Source organism: Hyla sarda, chromosome 2 (assembly GCF_029499605.1).
Source record: "Hyla sarda isolate aHylSar1 chromosome 2, aHylSar1.hap1, whole genome shotgun sequence".
Taxonomy (NCBI): Eukaryota; Metazoa; Chordata; class Amphibia; order Anura; family Hylidae; genus Hyla; species Hyla sarda.
The window spans coordinates 95,345,817-95,358,482 of NC_079190.1; the positions used below are offsets into that span (position 1 = coordinate 95,345,817).

At 43.0% G+C, this 12,666-nt stretch overlaps 1 protein-coding gene across 3 annotated transcripts in view; it reads right to left on the reverse strand.

Moving 5' to 3' along the window:
• The window catches only part of AGAP2 (ArfGAP with GTPase domain, ankyrin repeat and PH domain 2), a 254,446-nt gene that overhangs the window by 147,064 nt on the left and 94,716 nt on the right, over window positions 1–12,666 (reverse strand). For all 3 annotated transcript variants that reach the window (XM_056562604.1, XM_056562602.1, XM_056562601.1), the window contains exon 2: window positions 1,798–1,856. In XM_056562604.1, coding sequence (XP_056418579.1) covers window positions 1,798–1,856 — 59 coding nt within the window. The remainder of the gene's footprint in view (window positions 1–1,797; window positions 1,857–12,666) is intronic.

A 12,666-nucleotide genomic window follows, 5' to 3' on the forward strand; every position in this document is an offset into this window, starting at 1 on the left:
CTGGATAACCCCTTTAACCTGTTAAGGACCTAGGGCATACCTGTACACCCTGAGTCCGCTCCCGATCTATAACGCGGGGCCACCCGTGGCTAATAGCGCGCGGCATTGATCGTGCTGCCGCGCGCTATTAACCCTTTAGACGCGGCGTTCAAAGTTGAACGCCGCGTCTAAAATGAAAGTGAAACCATGCCGGTTAGCTCAGGGAGCTGTTCGGGATAGCCACGGTGAAATTGCGGCATCCCGAACAGCTTACAGGACAGCAGGAGGGTCCCTACCTGCCTCCTCGCTGTCCGATCGCCGAATGACTGCTCAGTGCCTGAGATCCAGGCATGAGCAGTCAAGCGGCAGAATCATCGATCACTGGTTTCTTATGAGAAACCAGTGATCAATGTGAAAGATCAGTGTGTGCAGTGTTATAGGTCCCTATGGGAGCTATAACACTGCAAAAAAAAAGTGAATAAAAATCATTTAACCCCTCCCCTATTAAAAGTTTGAATCACCCCCCTTTTCCCCATAAAAAAAACTGTGTAAATAAGAATAAAAATAAACATATATGGTATCACCGTGTGTGGAAATGTCCGAATTATAAAAATATATTGTTAATTAAACCGTTCGGTCAATGGCGTACGCGCAAAAAAATTGTCCAAAATAGTGCATTTTTGGTCACTTTTTATATCATGAAAAAATGAATAAAAAGTGATCAATAAGTCCTATCAATGCAAAAATGGTACGGCTAAAAACTTCAGATCACGGCACAAAAAATGAGACCTCATACCGCCCCATACGCGGAAAAATAAAAAAGTTATAGGGGTCAGAAGATGACAATTTAAAACGTATACATTTTCCTGCATGTAGTTTTGATTTTTTCCAGAAGTGCGACAAAATCAAACCTATATAAGTAGGGTATCATTTTAACCATATAGACCTACAGAATAAAAAGGTGTCCTTTTTACTGTGCAGAAACGGAAGCCCCCAAAAGTTACAAAATGGCGTTTTTTTTTCAATTTTGTCTCACATTGATTTTTTTTTCCGTTTCGCCGTAGATTTTTGGGTAAAATGACTGATATCACTACAAACTAGAATTGGTGGTGCAAAAAATAAGCCATCATATGGATTTTTAGGTGAAAGATTGAAAGAGTTATGATTTTTTAAAGGTAAGGAGGAAAAAATGAAAATGCAAAAATGGAAAAACCCGGGTCCTTAAGGGGTTAAAGCACAATAGACTTCTATGGGATTCACATTCCCACTTCTAAATTTTAGCATGCGGATTTCCGCTCAAAATCCACCCAAGCCAGAAACCACCCAAATGAATGCAGAAGCAGAATTGGTGCGGATGTGCGGAAATTCTGCAGTGTGAATAAACCCTTATGCTGCCAATCCCCTGCTGCTCCCACTCCAACAACTACTGGGCCCCATCACTGATCTCCACTTCCTGTTCCTGTCTTGACACACAGGAAGTGACCCACCTTCATCCGTGATTGACTGAGCAGGCATTTCCTGTTTGTCAAAAGAGATCAGCAGGAACCTGATAAGCACAGATAAGGCATAATGCAGAAGATTGATGAGCTGAGTAATGCTTATTTTTCATTAAAACTAGTCTGCCACTTTAAAAAAAAAATATTTGCCCATTGGAAAGCCCAATGTATATCAGAGCTTTACAAACATTGTCATCTGTGATCACACAGATAGGATATACATGGTATATACTAAGCACTCTTCTTAAGTTTACTTCCACTTTCATATTACAAAACACAGGAGCAGTGCAGTTTAGGTAGATTAAACATACAAAACACTCACCACTCTTATTTCAGGTGTTGTGCGACTGAGAGTCCATTCTTGGCTGTTCATGACACATTCTGCAAAAAAAAAAAAAAAAAAAAGTGTTAATAGTTTATAATTTATGTTGTACCACAAATACAATGAAGACTGTTGTTTCCTTAGCATTGCTACTAAGTAAGTCAATTCAGATAAACAGACAAAAATGTAGTAAATTTAAGAAATACTACATCAATCAAAAAGGTATTCCAATATTTAAAAAAATGTTGCTGGAGGAGCGGTAAAAGTAAGTCATACTTACCTACCTCAGTCCCTTGTAGCTCCCATTCCAGCATTCCATTTTTTATAAGCAGGTCCTGCCTGCTCAGCCAATCACTGTCTAAGACGGTGTACCACTGTGGTCTGTGATTGGTTGACGGGCAGGTCCTGTTGACACAACTAGTCTCGGAAGCAGAAACAATCGGTGACAATGGGGGTTCTTGGCAGCTGCAAACAACCGAGCTAGGCCAATATGAACACTTGTATTTTTCTTTTGCTACACACCCAGCAAAAGATCAAAACCATTTTAATTTTGAAAAAATCCATTTAAGACAGAAAGACTATTGTGTCTTATTAGAAATACATTTTTTCATCCCAAAGCAGTGAGAGCTCATCCGATTTTCCCAGAATAGACATTGTGACACCTAAATTAGTTGTTTCTTAAAGGGGTACTCTGGTGGAAAACTAATTATTTATTTATTTTTTTTTATTTTATTTTTTCAAATCAACTGGTGCCAGGAAGTTAAACATATTTGTAAATTACTTCTTTTTAAAAATCTTAATCCTTACAGTACTTATCAGCTGTTGTATACTACAGAGGAAGTTCCTTTCTTTTTGAATTTCCTTTTTGTCTGACCACAGTGCTCTCTGAGGCAGAATAGGAGCAAATCCCCATAGCAAATCTCTCCTGCTCTGGACAGTTCCTGATATGGACAGAGGTGTCAGCAGAGAGCACTGTTGTCAGTGGAAAGAATTCCAGAAAGAAATACAACTTCCTTTGTATTATACAGCAGCTGATAAGTACTGGAAGGATTATTATTTTTAAAATAAAATTAATTTACAAATCTGTTTAACTTTCTGGCACCAGCTGATTTGAAAATATTTGTTTTTCCACCGGAGTACCCCTTTAAGTGGTGGTGGTCTGGCAGGTAACAACCTCTACCTCTTCATTTTTATAACAACAAACTCTTATGAGGGAGATGCCAATTACCCCACGGCATCCAGGCACCTCTTTAACTTGTTCAATAAATCAACCTTCAAAACATAGTTCTACCTAAGAGCAACAATTGAGGTTTTGAAGACAACACTTTTTCCTGCCCTGATGACTAGGCCAGTATGTTAGCTTGTACCAGTAATAATCCTAAAAAACTCCTAAACACAACAAGAAATCAACTTTTCTATATCAAATGTGATTTGGCAGGATTTTTTAAAACAATCCAGTCTGTCAATTCTCTAAACAGGTAATGTTGTCTGTTGAAATACCTCACATGTATGATCTAAGGCTTTATTATCATCCTACACATTTCAAGTAATAATAGCGATATAATAAAAAAAAGCCAGCAATGGGCTATTTAGTTTTTAATAAAGTTCTATTCTATTTTACAGTATATTTTGCCAGAAGATATCCTCTACTTAAAGTGCCTGCCCTCTTTGTGCTCATCCATCACATGACTTACTAAAAAGGCAAAGAATAAAAGGACTTTTACTTTTCCATGTAGTTATTATCACAGGGGTCAGATTATACACTGCTCAAAAAAATTAAGGGAACACTAAGGTAACACATCCTAGATCTGAATGAATGAACTAATCATATAAAATACTTCCGTTTATACATAGTTGAATGTGCTGACAACAAAATCACACAAAAATTATCAAATTTATCAACCCATGGAGGTATGGATATGGAGTCACACTCAAAATCTAAGTGGAAAACCACACTACAGGCTGATCCCACTTTATGTAATGTCCTTAAAACAAGTCAAAATGAGGCTCAGTAGTGTGTGTGGCCTCCACGTGCCCGTATGACCTCCCTACAATGCCTGGGCATGCTCCTGACAGTCTGGACAGTCTGTGGTGCAACGTGGCTATGGTAGATGGAACAAGACATGATGTCCCAGATGTGCTCAATCGGATTCAGGTCTGGGGAACAGGCGGGCCAGTCCATAGCATCAATGCCTTCCTCTTGCAGGAACGGCTGACACACTCCAGCCACATGAGGTCTAGCAGTGTCTTGCATTAGAAGGAACCCAGGGCTAACCGCACCAGCATATGGTCTCACAAGGGGTCTGAGGATCTCATATTGGTACCTAATGGCAGTCAGGCTATCTCTGGCAAGCACATGGAGGGCTGTGCAGCCCCCAAAGAAATGCCACCTCACACCATTACTGCTGCACTACCTGAGCCACTTGTGTGGGTTGTAGACCCCGCATCATGCTACCACTAGAGTGAAAGCACTGCCAGCATTCAAAAGTGACCAAAACATCAGCCAGGAAGCATAGGAACTGAGAAGTGGTGTGTGGTCACTACCTGCACAACCACTCCTTTATTGGGGGTGTCTTGCTAATTGCCTATAATTTATAGTTGTCTGTTCCATTTGCACAACAGTATGTGAAATTGATTGTCAATCAGTGTTGCTTCCTGAGTGGACAGTATAATTTCACAGAAGTGTGATTGACGTGGAGTGACATTGTGTTGTTTAAGCGTTACCTTTATATTTCTTGAGCAGTGTAGTAACCTCATATGGTGGCCCAGTACAGGAGTTGTACCCCTGTTCCCTTGATGCCCAGTCAGGCAAACTCCATTTGGTGACCCCTGCCCTCCGTACCCCCCCCCCACACACACACACACACCTGTGCCTTGTGTATAAATCCTAAGTGTCTATGTTATCCAGTGTATTGTACATAAAATATGATATACCTTTAATTGTTGTTGTCATGTGATTGTAACCAGGGAAGGTACCAGCGACCATGTGACCTACAAGGTTACCTATGGCACCCCTCCTGAGTTTCCCCCATGTAAGCCCTAGGTGGAGCTTCCTCAGTTTCTCTTATGCACTTTAGTAATGAGTTGCAGTGAGGTCAAGTCTGGAGAGAGTGTCTGGTGTCCTAAAGAGGCCTAAAGTCTACCACGTAGCCATGGATCCACAAGTCCACTACCCCCCAGGTCCAAGTCAAAGCCTGGTAAGCTACAAGTCAGTCCAAGTCACTATGTCTCAAGTCAGCATGGCCCTGCATCAAATTGTCCAAGTCCACTATAAGTCCCAGCAAGCCCTGTGGTCTCTGAAGTCACTTGTCACCTCCATAGACCTAGCCATGCTGTTTAGACTGTTACACCTGTCTGACTCAGTAAAGCTGCCGTTGTTCCATAACTTGGTGTCGGAGTCATTATTTGCCCCCGTGCCTAGTCCCGTTTCCAGCGGTATACCTTTGGGTAGTGTAGAGGATAAACCACGCCCTGGCGTCACGAACACAAAGGGTTAATGCCATCTGCCCCTAGGGTAATTCCATCTGCCCTCATCACACCCTCACCACACTCATAAAGAGACAGATACGGGAGATAAAAGATCTATCTGCAGTAAGTACCCCTGAGTGATTTGTAGTCTTTATTAAATCCTACAGAATATGCAAAGCTACAGGAAAGATGCTCTAACAGCAACTAAAAGACATCGGCATGGTCATGAACCACTCTGTGTCATCAGGAGAAAATGACATCCAATGTGCGCAGGGGACACATGGAACAGTCTCCGAGGATGGGCCCACTCTGTGTGTGGTGAGTGCTGGCTGCTATCAGTTGCTGGTATTCACTGTCAGCAGCCAACATCAAAGTTCATCTCCATTCCCATCATTTAACTACCTAGATCCTGCAGTTGATAGGGTAAGTGAAATTATGCTTGGAAATTTCATAGTCTGATCCTAGCCTTAAAGGCAATAAAGTAAAAACTAAAACAAAAAATGATATTTGACTGTTTCCTTAACCTCTTAAGGACTCAGGGTTTTTCAGTTTTTGCACTTTCGTTTTTTCCTCCTTACCTTTTAAAAATCATAACCCTTTAAATTTTCCACCTAAAAATCCATATTATGGCTTATATTTTCCATAGCCAATTCTACTTTGCAGTGACATTGGTCATTTTACCCAAAAATGCACGGCGAAACGGTAAAAAAAATCATTGTGCGACAAAATCGAAGAAAAAACACCATTTTGTAAATTTGGGGGCTTCCGTTTCTACGCAGTGCATATTTCGGTAAAAATTACACCTTATAATTATTCTGTAGGTCCATACGGTTAAAATGATCTCCTACTTATATAGGTTTGATTTTGTCGCACTTCTGGAAAAAATCATAACAACATGCAGGAAAATTTATACGTTTAAAAATGTCATCTTCTGACCCCTATAACTTTTTTATTTTTCCAAGTACAGGGCGGTATGAGGACTAATTTTTTGCGCGGTGATCTGAAGTTTTTATCGGTAGGATTTTTGTTTTGATCGGACTTTTTGATCACTTTTTATTCATTTTTTAATGGTATAAAAAGTGACCAAAAATGCCCTTTTTTTGACTTTGGAATTTTTTTGCGCGTACGCCATTGACCGTGCAGTTTAATTAATTATATATTTTTATAGTTTGGACATTTACGCACGCGGCGATACCACATATGTTTATTTTTTTTTTTTTTTTACACAGTTTTATTTTTTTTTATGGGAAAAGGGGGGTGATTCAAACTTTTATTAGGGAAGGGGTTAAATGACCTTTATTAACACTTTTTTTTACTTTTTTTTTGCAGTGTTATAGGTCCCATGGGGACCTATAACACTGCACACACTGATCTCTCATCCTGATCACAGGCGTGTATTAACACGCCTGTGATCAGTGTTATCGGCGCTTGACTGCTCCTGCCTAGATCTCAGGCACGTAGCAGTCATTCGCCGATCGAACACCGAGAAGGCAGGTAAGGGCCCTCCCGGTGTCCTGCAAGCTGTTCGGGACGCCGCGATTTCACCGCGGCGGTCCCGGACAGCCCGACTGAGCAGCAGGGTCACTTTCACTTTCACTTTAGAAGCGGCGGTCAGCTTTGACCGCCGCTTCTAAAGGGTTAATACCGCACATCGCCGCGATCGGCGATGTGTGGTATTAGCCGCAGGTCCAGGCCGTTGATGAGCGCCGGGACCGACGCCATATGATGCGGGATCGCGGCGCGATCCCGCTTCATATCGCGGGAGCCGGCGCAGGACGTAAATATATGTCCTGCGTCGTTAAGGGATTAAAGAGGTACTCCATTGCTAGACATCTTACCCCCTATCCAAAGGATCTCTGTGCAGACACCAGGCGTTCTGAACATTATGTACATCACGCCATGGCCCCTCGTGATGTCACATCACGCCCCTTCCATTCATGTCTATGCAAGGGGCGTGACCCCCACGATCAGACATCTTATCCCCTATTCTTTGGATAGGGGATAAGATGTCTAGCAACGGAGTACCCCTTTAAGTACACAAGGTACAAAAATCCCTGCACAATTCTCAAACTCGAAAGCTACAAAAACATCTATGTAAAAACAAATGTTTTCACCTCTTAGACGGATTTCTTACAGATGTCATATCATTCATTCACAAAAATGCCATGGTCACTCCTATGAAGCAACTCACAGAAAAAAGTGAGCACCAATATAAAATAACAATGGGGTGCTATAACTTACTGTATTGTACTGTTCCAGTTACCATTCCTAAGAAATTGTAATGTGGCTGTGAGAGAAATTTCAACTTACTACACAAATATGTTTGGGGTAATGTGAGTTTACTTACAAAGCAATTTTTGTCTATCGAACTATATTAATAGCATGCACTGAGGTAATTTAAGGGTTAACATTTACATACTGTTGTATCAGATGAATGGTGCTTTGGTCACATGATGCTCCCAAACTAATGGATGTCGTAAGAGTCCCCAGTCAAGCCTCCTCTCTAGGTATTGACCAGACCATCTTCCCTTAGCTCTGTTCCTGCTAGGCATACTTACACCTAGTCTAAAGTGTTAATTCTAGGTGGAATCCTATCTAATACAAAACCTTCTACAAAGAGGAGTTTCAATTTAATCAGAGGAGAATAATGCTGGATAAGGGTCACTCTGCATTCACTAATCTCTTCCATGTCCTACAGTCTGAATAAGTGTTGGGTCGCTATTATGTCATTGAAATGTTCCTGTGTATGTCCCTTCAGGTATTGAGCTCCAACAAAAGTTCATGAGTATTGATAGAAGTATTGCACAACAGTAAGCCAACCTGTGTAGATCATCATCAGTAGAGAACAAGCTCATTGGACTGTGTATTATCTGAATCCTGTCTACATCTGCACCTGAATAAGGCTGGGTTCACACTACGGTTTGTCATTACGGTTCCCGTATACGGCTGGGAGGAGGGGTGGGCGGGGCTTATTCGGCTGCTTTTTCAGCCGTATGAGGTTTCCCGACCGCAGGCAAAAATGTGGTCGACCACGTTTTTGCCTGCGGTCGGGAAACCGCATATGGCCGAAAAAGCAGCCGACCGGAGGCTGCGGTTCACTCCGGTCGGCTCATAGACATACATTAACTACGGTTCCCTATACGGCTGAGTGCGAGCGCCGTGATTAAGCCCCGCCCACCCCTTCTCCCAGCCGTATACGGGAACCGTAATTACAAACCGGTTGTGTGAACCCAGCCTTAGTCACTACACTTACACAAGATTGGAGCACACTAGAGATTTCCCTAGCAGTATATCTTCTGCAAAAGCAACCTTCAAAAGGGAAAGTGACCAAATATTCAATCATTTGCACCAAAGACTGTAATGCTCTACACTGTGCTAAAGTCACTCTATTGTATTGGATTTGCACAGAAAGCATTTGTTGCGTCATGTAATCTTAGTGTCCTGAAGTCTCATCCCTGCACATTGTACTACAGGAACAGCTCAACTGACAAAAGGATTGTTGGGGTCATAGAGGACCACCTGGTTAGTGACACCACCCTGTCATGTGACATTTCCTCAATACTACTACTCCAAACTACCCTGCGGCAGAATGCTCATCGTCTCCATACTATGCAAAACAAAGGACATATTGACAAGCAAAACAATAAAAAAGAATAAATGGGCAACACCCAGAATTCCAAAAAAATGTAATAAATTAAGTTTATTCAGTCAAATACAAGACACAACATAACAAATATAACATCAAACACTTATGGCAAATATAGAGTGTCAATATTGTGCAAAATAGCAAGATAAAAAAAATGTGTAGAAACACAATAAGGGTTGTAACATTCATTGCATTTAGAACGTTTTCAGACTCTTTTTTACTTATTCACATTTCGTTATGTTGCGGTCTTGTGCTAAAGTATAAAATTAAAGTTCACGTTTTTCCCCACCATTCTGCACTCCGTACTCCATAATGACAAAATGTGAACAAAGTGAAAGAGTCGGAAGACTTTGTGAATGCATTGTAAGTGCTTAATGGGGTTATCCAGGAAAAACCTTTTTTTTATATATCAACTGGCTCGAGAAAGTTAAACAGATTTGTAAATTACTTCTATTAAAAAATCTTAATCCTTTCAGTACTTATGAGCTTCTGAAGTTTAGGTTGTTCTTTTCTGTCTAAGTAATCTCTGATGACACGTGTCTCGGGAACCGCCCAGTTTAGAAGAGGTTTGCTATGGGAATTTGCTTCTAAACTGGGCGTTTCCCGAGACACGTGTCATCAGAGATTACTTAGACAGAAAAGAACAACCTTAACTTCAGAAGCTCATAAGTACTGAAAGGATTAAGATTTTTTAATAGAAGTAATTTACAAATCTGTTTAACTTTCTGGAACCAGTTGATATATAAAAAAAAGTTTTTTCCTGGAATACCCCTTTAAAGCAGCACAAAAAAACTATTTACAAACAAAACATTGCTTAAAAACTATGAAAAAAAGGAAAAAGACTAAATACATTGGATTTTCCAATTGATCTTTAAAGGGGTACTCCGGTGGAAATTTTTTTTTTTTTTAATCAACTGGTGCAAGAAAGTTAAACAGATTAGAAAATGACTTCTATTAAAAAAAATCTTTACCCTTCCAGTACTTTTTAGCAGCTGAATACTACAGAGGAAATTGTATACTTTTTGAATTTCTTTTTTTTCTTGTCCACAGTGTTCTCTTCTGACACCTGCTGCCCATATTAGGAACTGTCCAGAGCAGGAGAAAATCCTCAATGCAAACCTATGCTGCTCTGGACAGTTCCTGATACGGGCAGCAGGTGTCAGCAGAGAGCACTGTGGACAAGACAAAAAAGAAATTCAAAAAGATTTTTAGATAGAAGTAATTTACAAATCTGTTTAACTTTCTGGCACCAGTTGATTTAAAAAAAGTTTTCCAGGGGAGTACCCCTTTAAACCTACCCATATGATAGTGCCTGCTATGAAGCCCTACACATATCTCTGTCTCCATAGTTTTCTCACCAGACAAGACATCTTATATATTCACAATTGGACCACAGTTTTGCCCATTCAAGTCAATGTACGCAGCAGCAACACTACAGCATCCTTTTTTGACAAGTTGGTGACATATAGCCTTACCGAAGCAACACTAAATGGTGTGAATGGAGCCTCAGTGATGTCTCTGGAGGGGCCAAACATAATATATGCAAAATTGTGATATATTTCTACTGTGTACCTTTGCATACATACAGCACCGTGTTGCATTTAGAATTTTACACTTGAAGGTGTCAGTTTGAATAGCAGACAGATGGATGAGCATAAAAACGAAAACTTGCTAATGAATGGAATGAAATAGCTACCATATATACTCGAAGCCAAGTTTTTCAGCATGATTTTTCATGCTGAAAACGCCCCCCTCAGCTTATACTCGAATGAACAAAAAAGAAAAAAAATTGCTTCAGGCCGGGCCGTCAATCTCGGCCCATCTACGCTGCAGGGACCATCCGCATTCCAATTTGGAGGGTGGTCCGGGCCGTCCATCTTCACCGGGAGGCCTTCTTCTCCATCCCGGGCCGGCCCCAGACTAGTGACACTGCATTGACACCACCGCGCAGGGACTGCGTGGCCGTGTAAATGCAGTGTTACTAGTCCAGGGCCAGCCTGGAGAAGAGAAGAGGGCCTCCTGGTAAAGATGGATGGCCCGGACCTGCTCACCCTCCCCACCGGTATGTGGACGGTCCCTGCAGCTACTAGGTAACAGGACCGAGAGAACTGGGGAGGTGAGTAGACAATGAGGGGGGCTGTATGATGATGAGGGGGCAGTCTGGATATTGACAGGGGGTGATGATGATATGGGGAGGTCTGGATGATGACAGGGGAGTGTTTGACAGGGGGTAATGATGACAGGGGTGATGACGATGGGGGTCTGGATTATGATGGGGGGGGGTGATGTATTTCCCACCCTAGGCTTATACTCGAGTCAATAAGTTTTCCCAGGTTTTTGGGGTGAAATTAGGGGCCTTGGCTTATATTTGGGTCGGCTTATACTCGAGTATATACGGTAAAAGAAACACAGCCGCACATTCTCAGCATAAATTCAAACACTAACAGGTTGCTAGTATACATTTTGATCAAAAAGATTCAAAATGTATACTAACAACCTGTTAGTTTTTTTTAATTATGCTGAGAAGCCAGTAGATCAAAATACAAATGGTGAATGTGCGGCTATGTTTCTCTTTGTGTTGTACATTTGTAGTCTCTCCCTTTTTCCATGGCCAGCACTCCACTCTACCTATTCGGCCCAGGCATTTTTAAATAGCAAGAGACTGCATAAGGGTTTCCTCCCACCATTCTCCCAGCCCTCTGGTAGGTTTCACCCTGGTGTGGTTCTCTGTGGGGGCTATTGTTTCTGTGATGCTTTGTCTGTGGGGTGGTGCGCCCCTGTTACGCCGAGCGCTCCAGGTCCCCGCTCCTCCCCGGAGCGCTCGCTACACTCTCCTCACTGCAGCGCTCCGGTCAGATCCACTGACCCGGGGCGCTGCGATTCCGCTTCCAGCCGGGATGCGATTCGCGATGCGGGTAGCGCCCGCTCGCGATGCGCACCCCGGCTCCCGTACCTGACTCGCTCTCCGTCGGTCCTGTCCCGGCGCGCGCGGCCCCGCTCCCTAGGGCGCGCGCGCGCCGGGTCCTTGCGATTTAAAGGGCCACTGCGCCGCTGATTGGCGCAGTGATTCCAATTAGTGTGTTCACCTGTGCACTTCCCTATATCACCTCACTTCCCCTGCACTCCCTTGCCGGATCTTGTTGCCATCGTGCCAGTGAAAGCGTTTCCTTGTGTGTTCCTAGCCTGTGTTCCAGACCTCCTGCCGTTGCCCCTGACTACGATCCTTGCTGCCTGCCCCGACCTTCTGCTACGTCCGACCTTGCTTCTGTCTACTCCCTTGTACCGCGCCTATCTTCAGCAGCCAGAGAGGTTGAGCCGTTGCTAGTGGATACGACCTGGTCACTACCGCCGCAGCAAGACCATCCCGCTTTGCGGCGGGCTCTGGTGAAAACCAGTAGTGACTTAGAACCGATCCACTAGCACGGTCCACGCCAATCCCTCTCTGGCACAGAGGATCCACTACCTGCCAGCCGGCATCGTGACAGTAGATCCGGCCATGGATCCCGCTGAAGTTCCTCTGCCAGTTGTCGCTGACCTCACCACGGTGGTCGCCCAGCAGTCACAACAGATAGCGCAACAAGGCCAACAGCTGTCTCAACTGACCGTGATGCTACAGCAGCTACTACCACAGCTTCAGCAATCATCTCCTCCGCCAGCTCCTGCACCTCCTCCGCAGCGAGTGGCCGCTTCTGGTCTTCAACTATCCTTGCCGGATAAATTTGATGGGGACTCTAAGTTTTGCCGTGGCTTTCTTT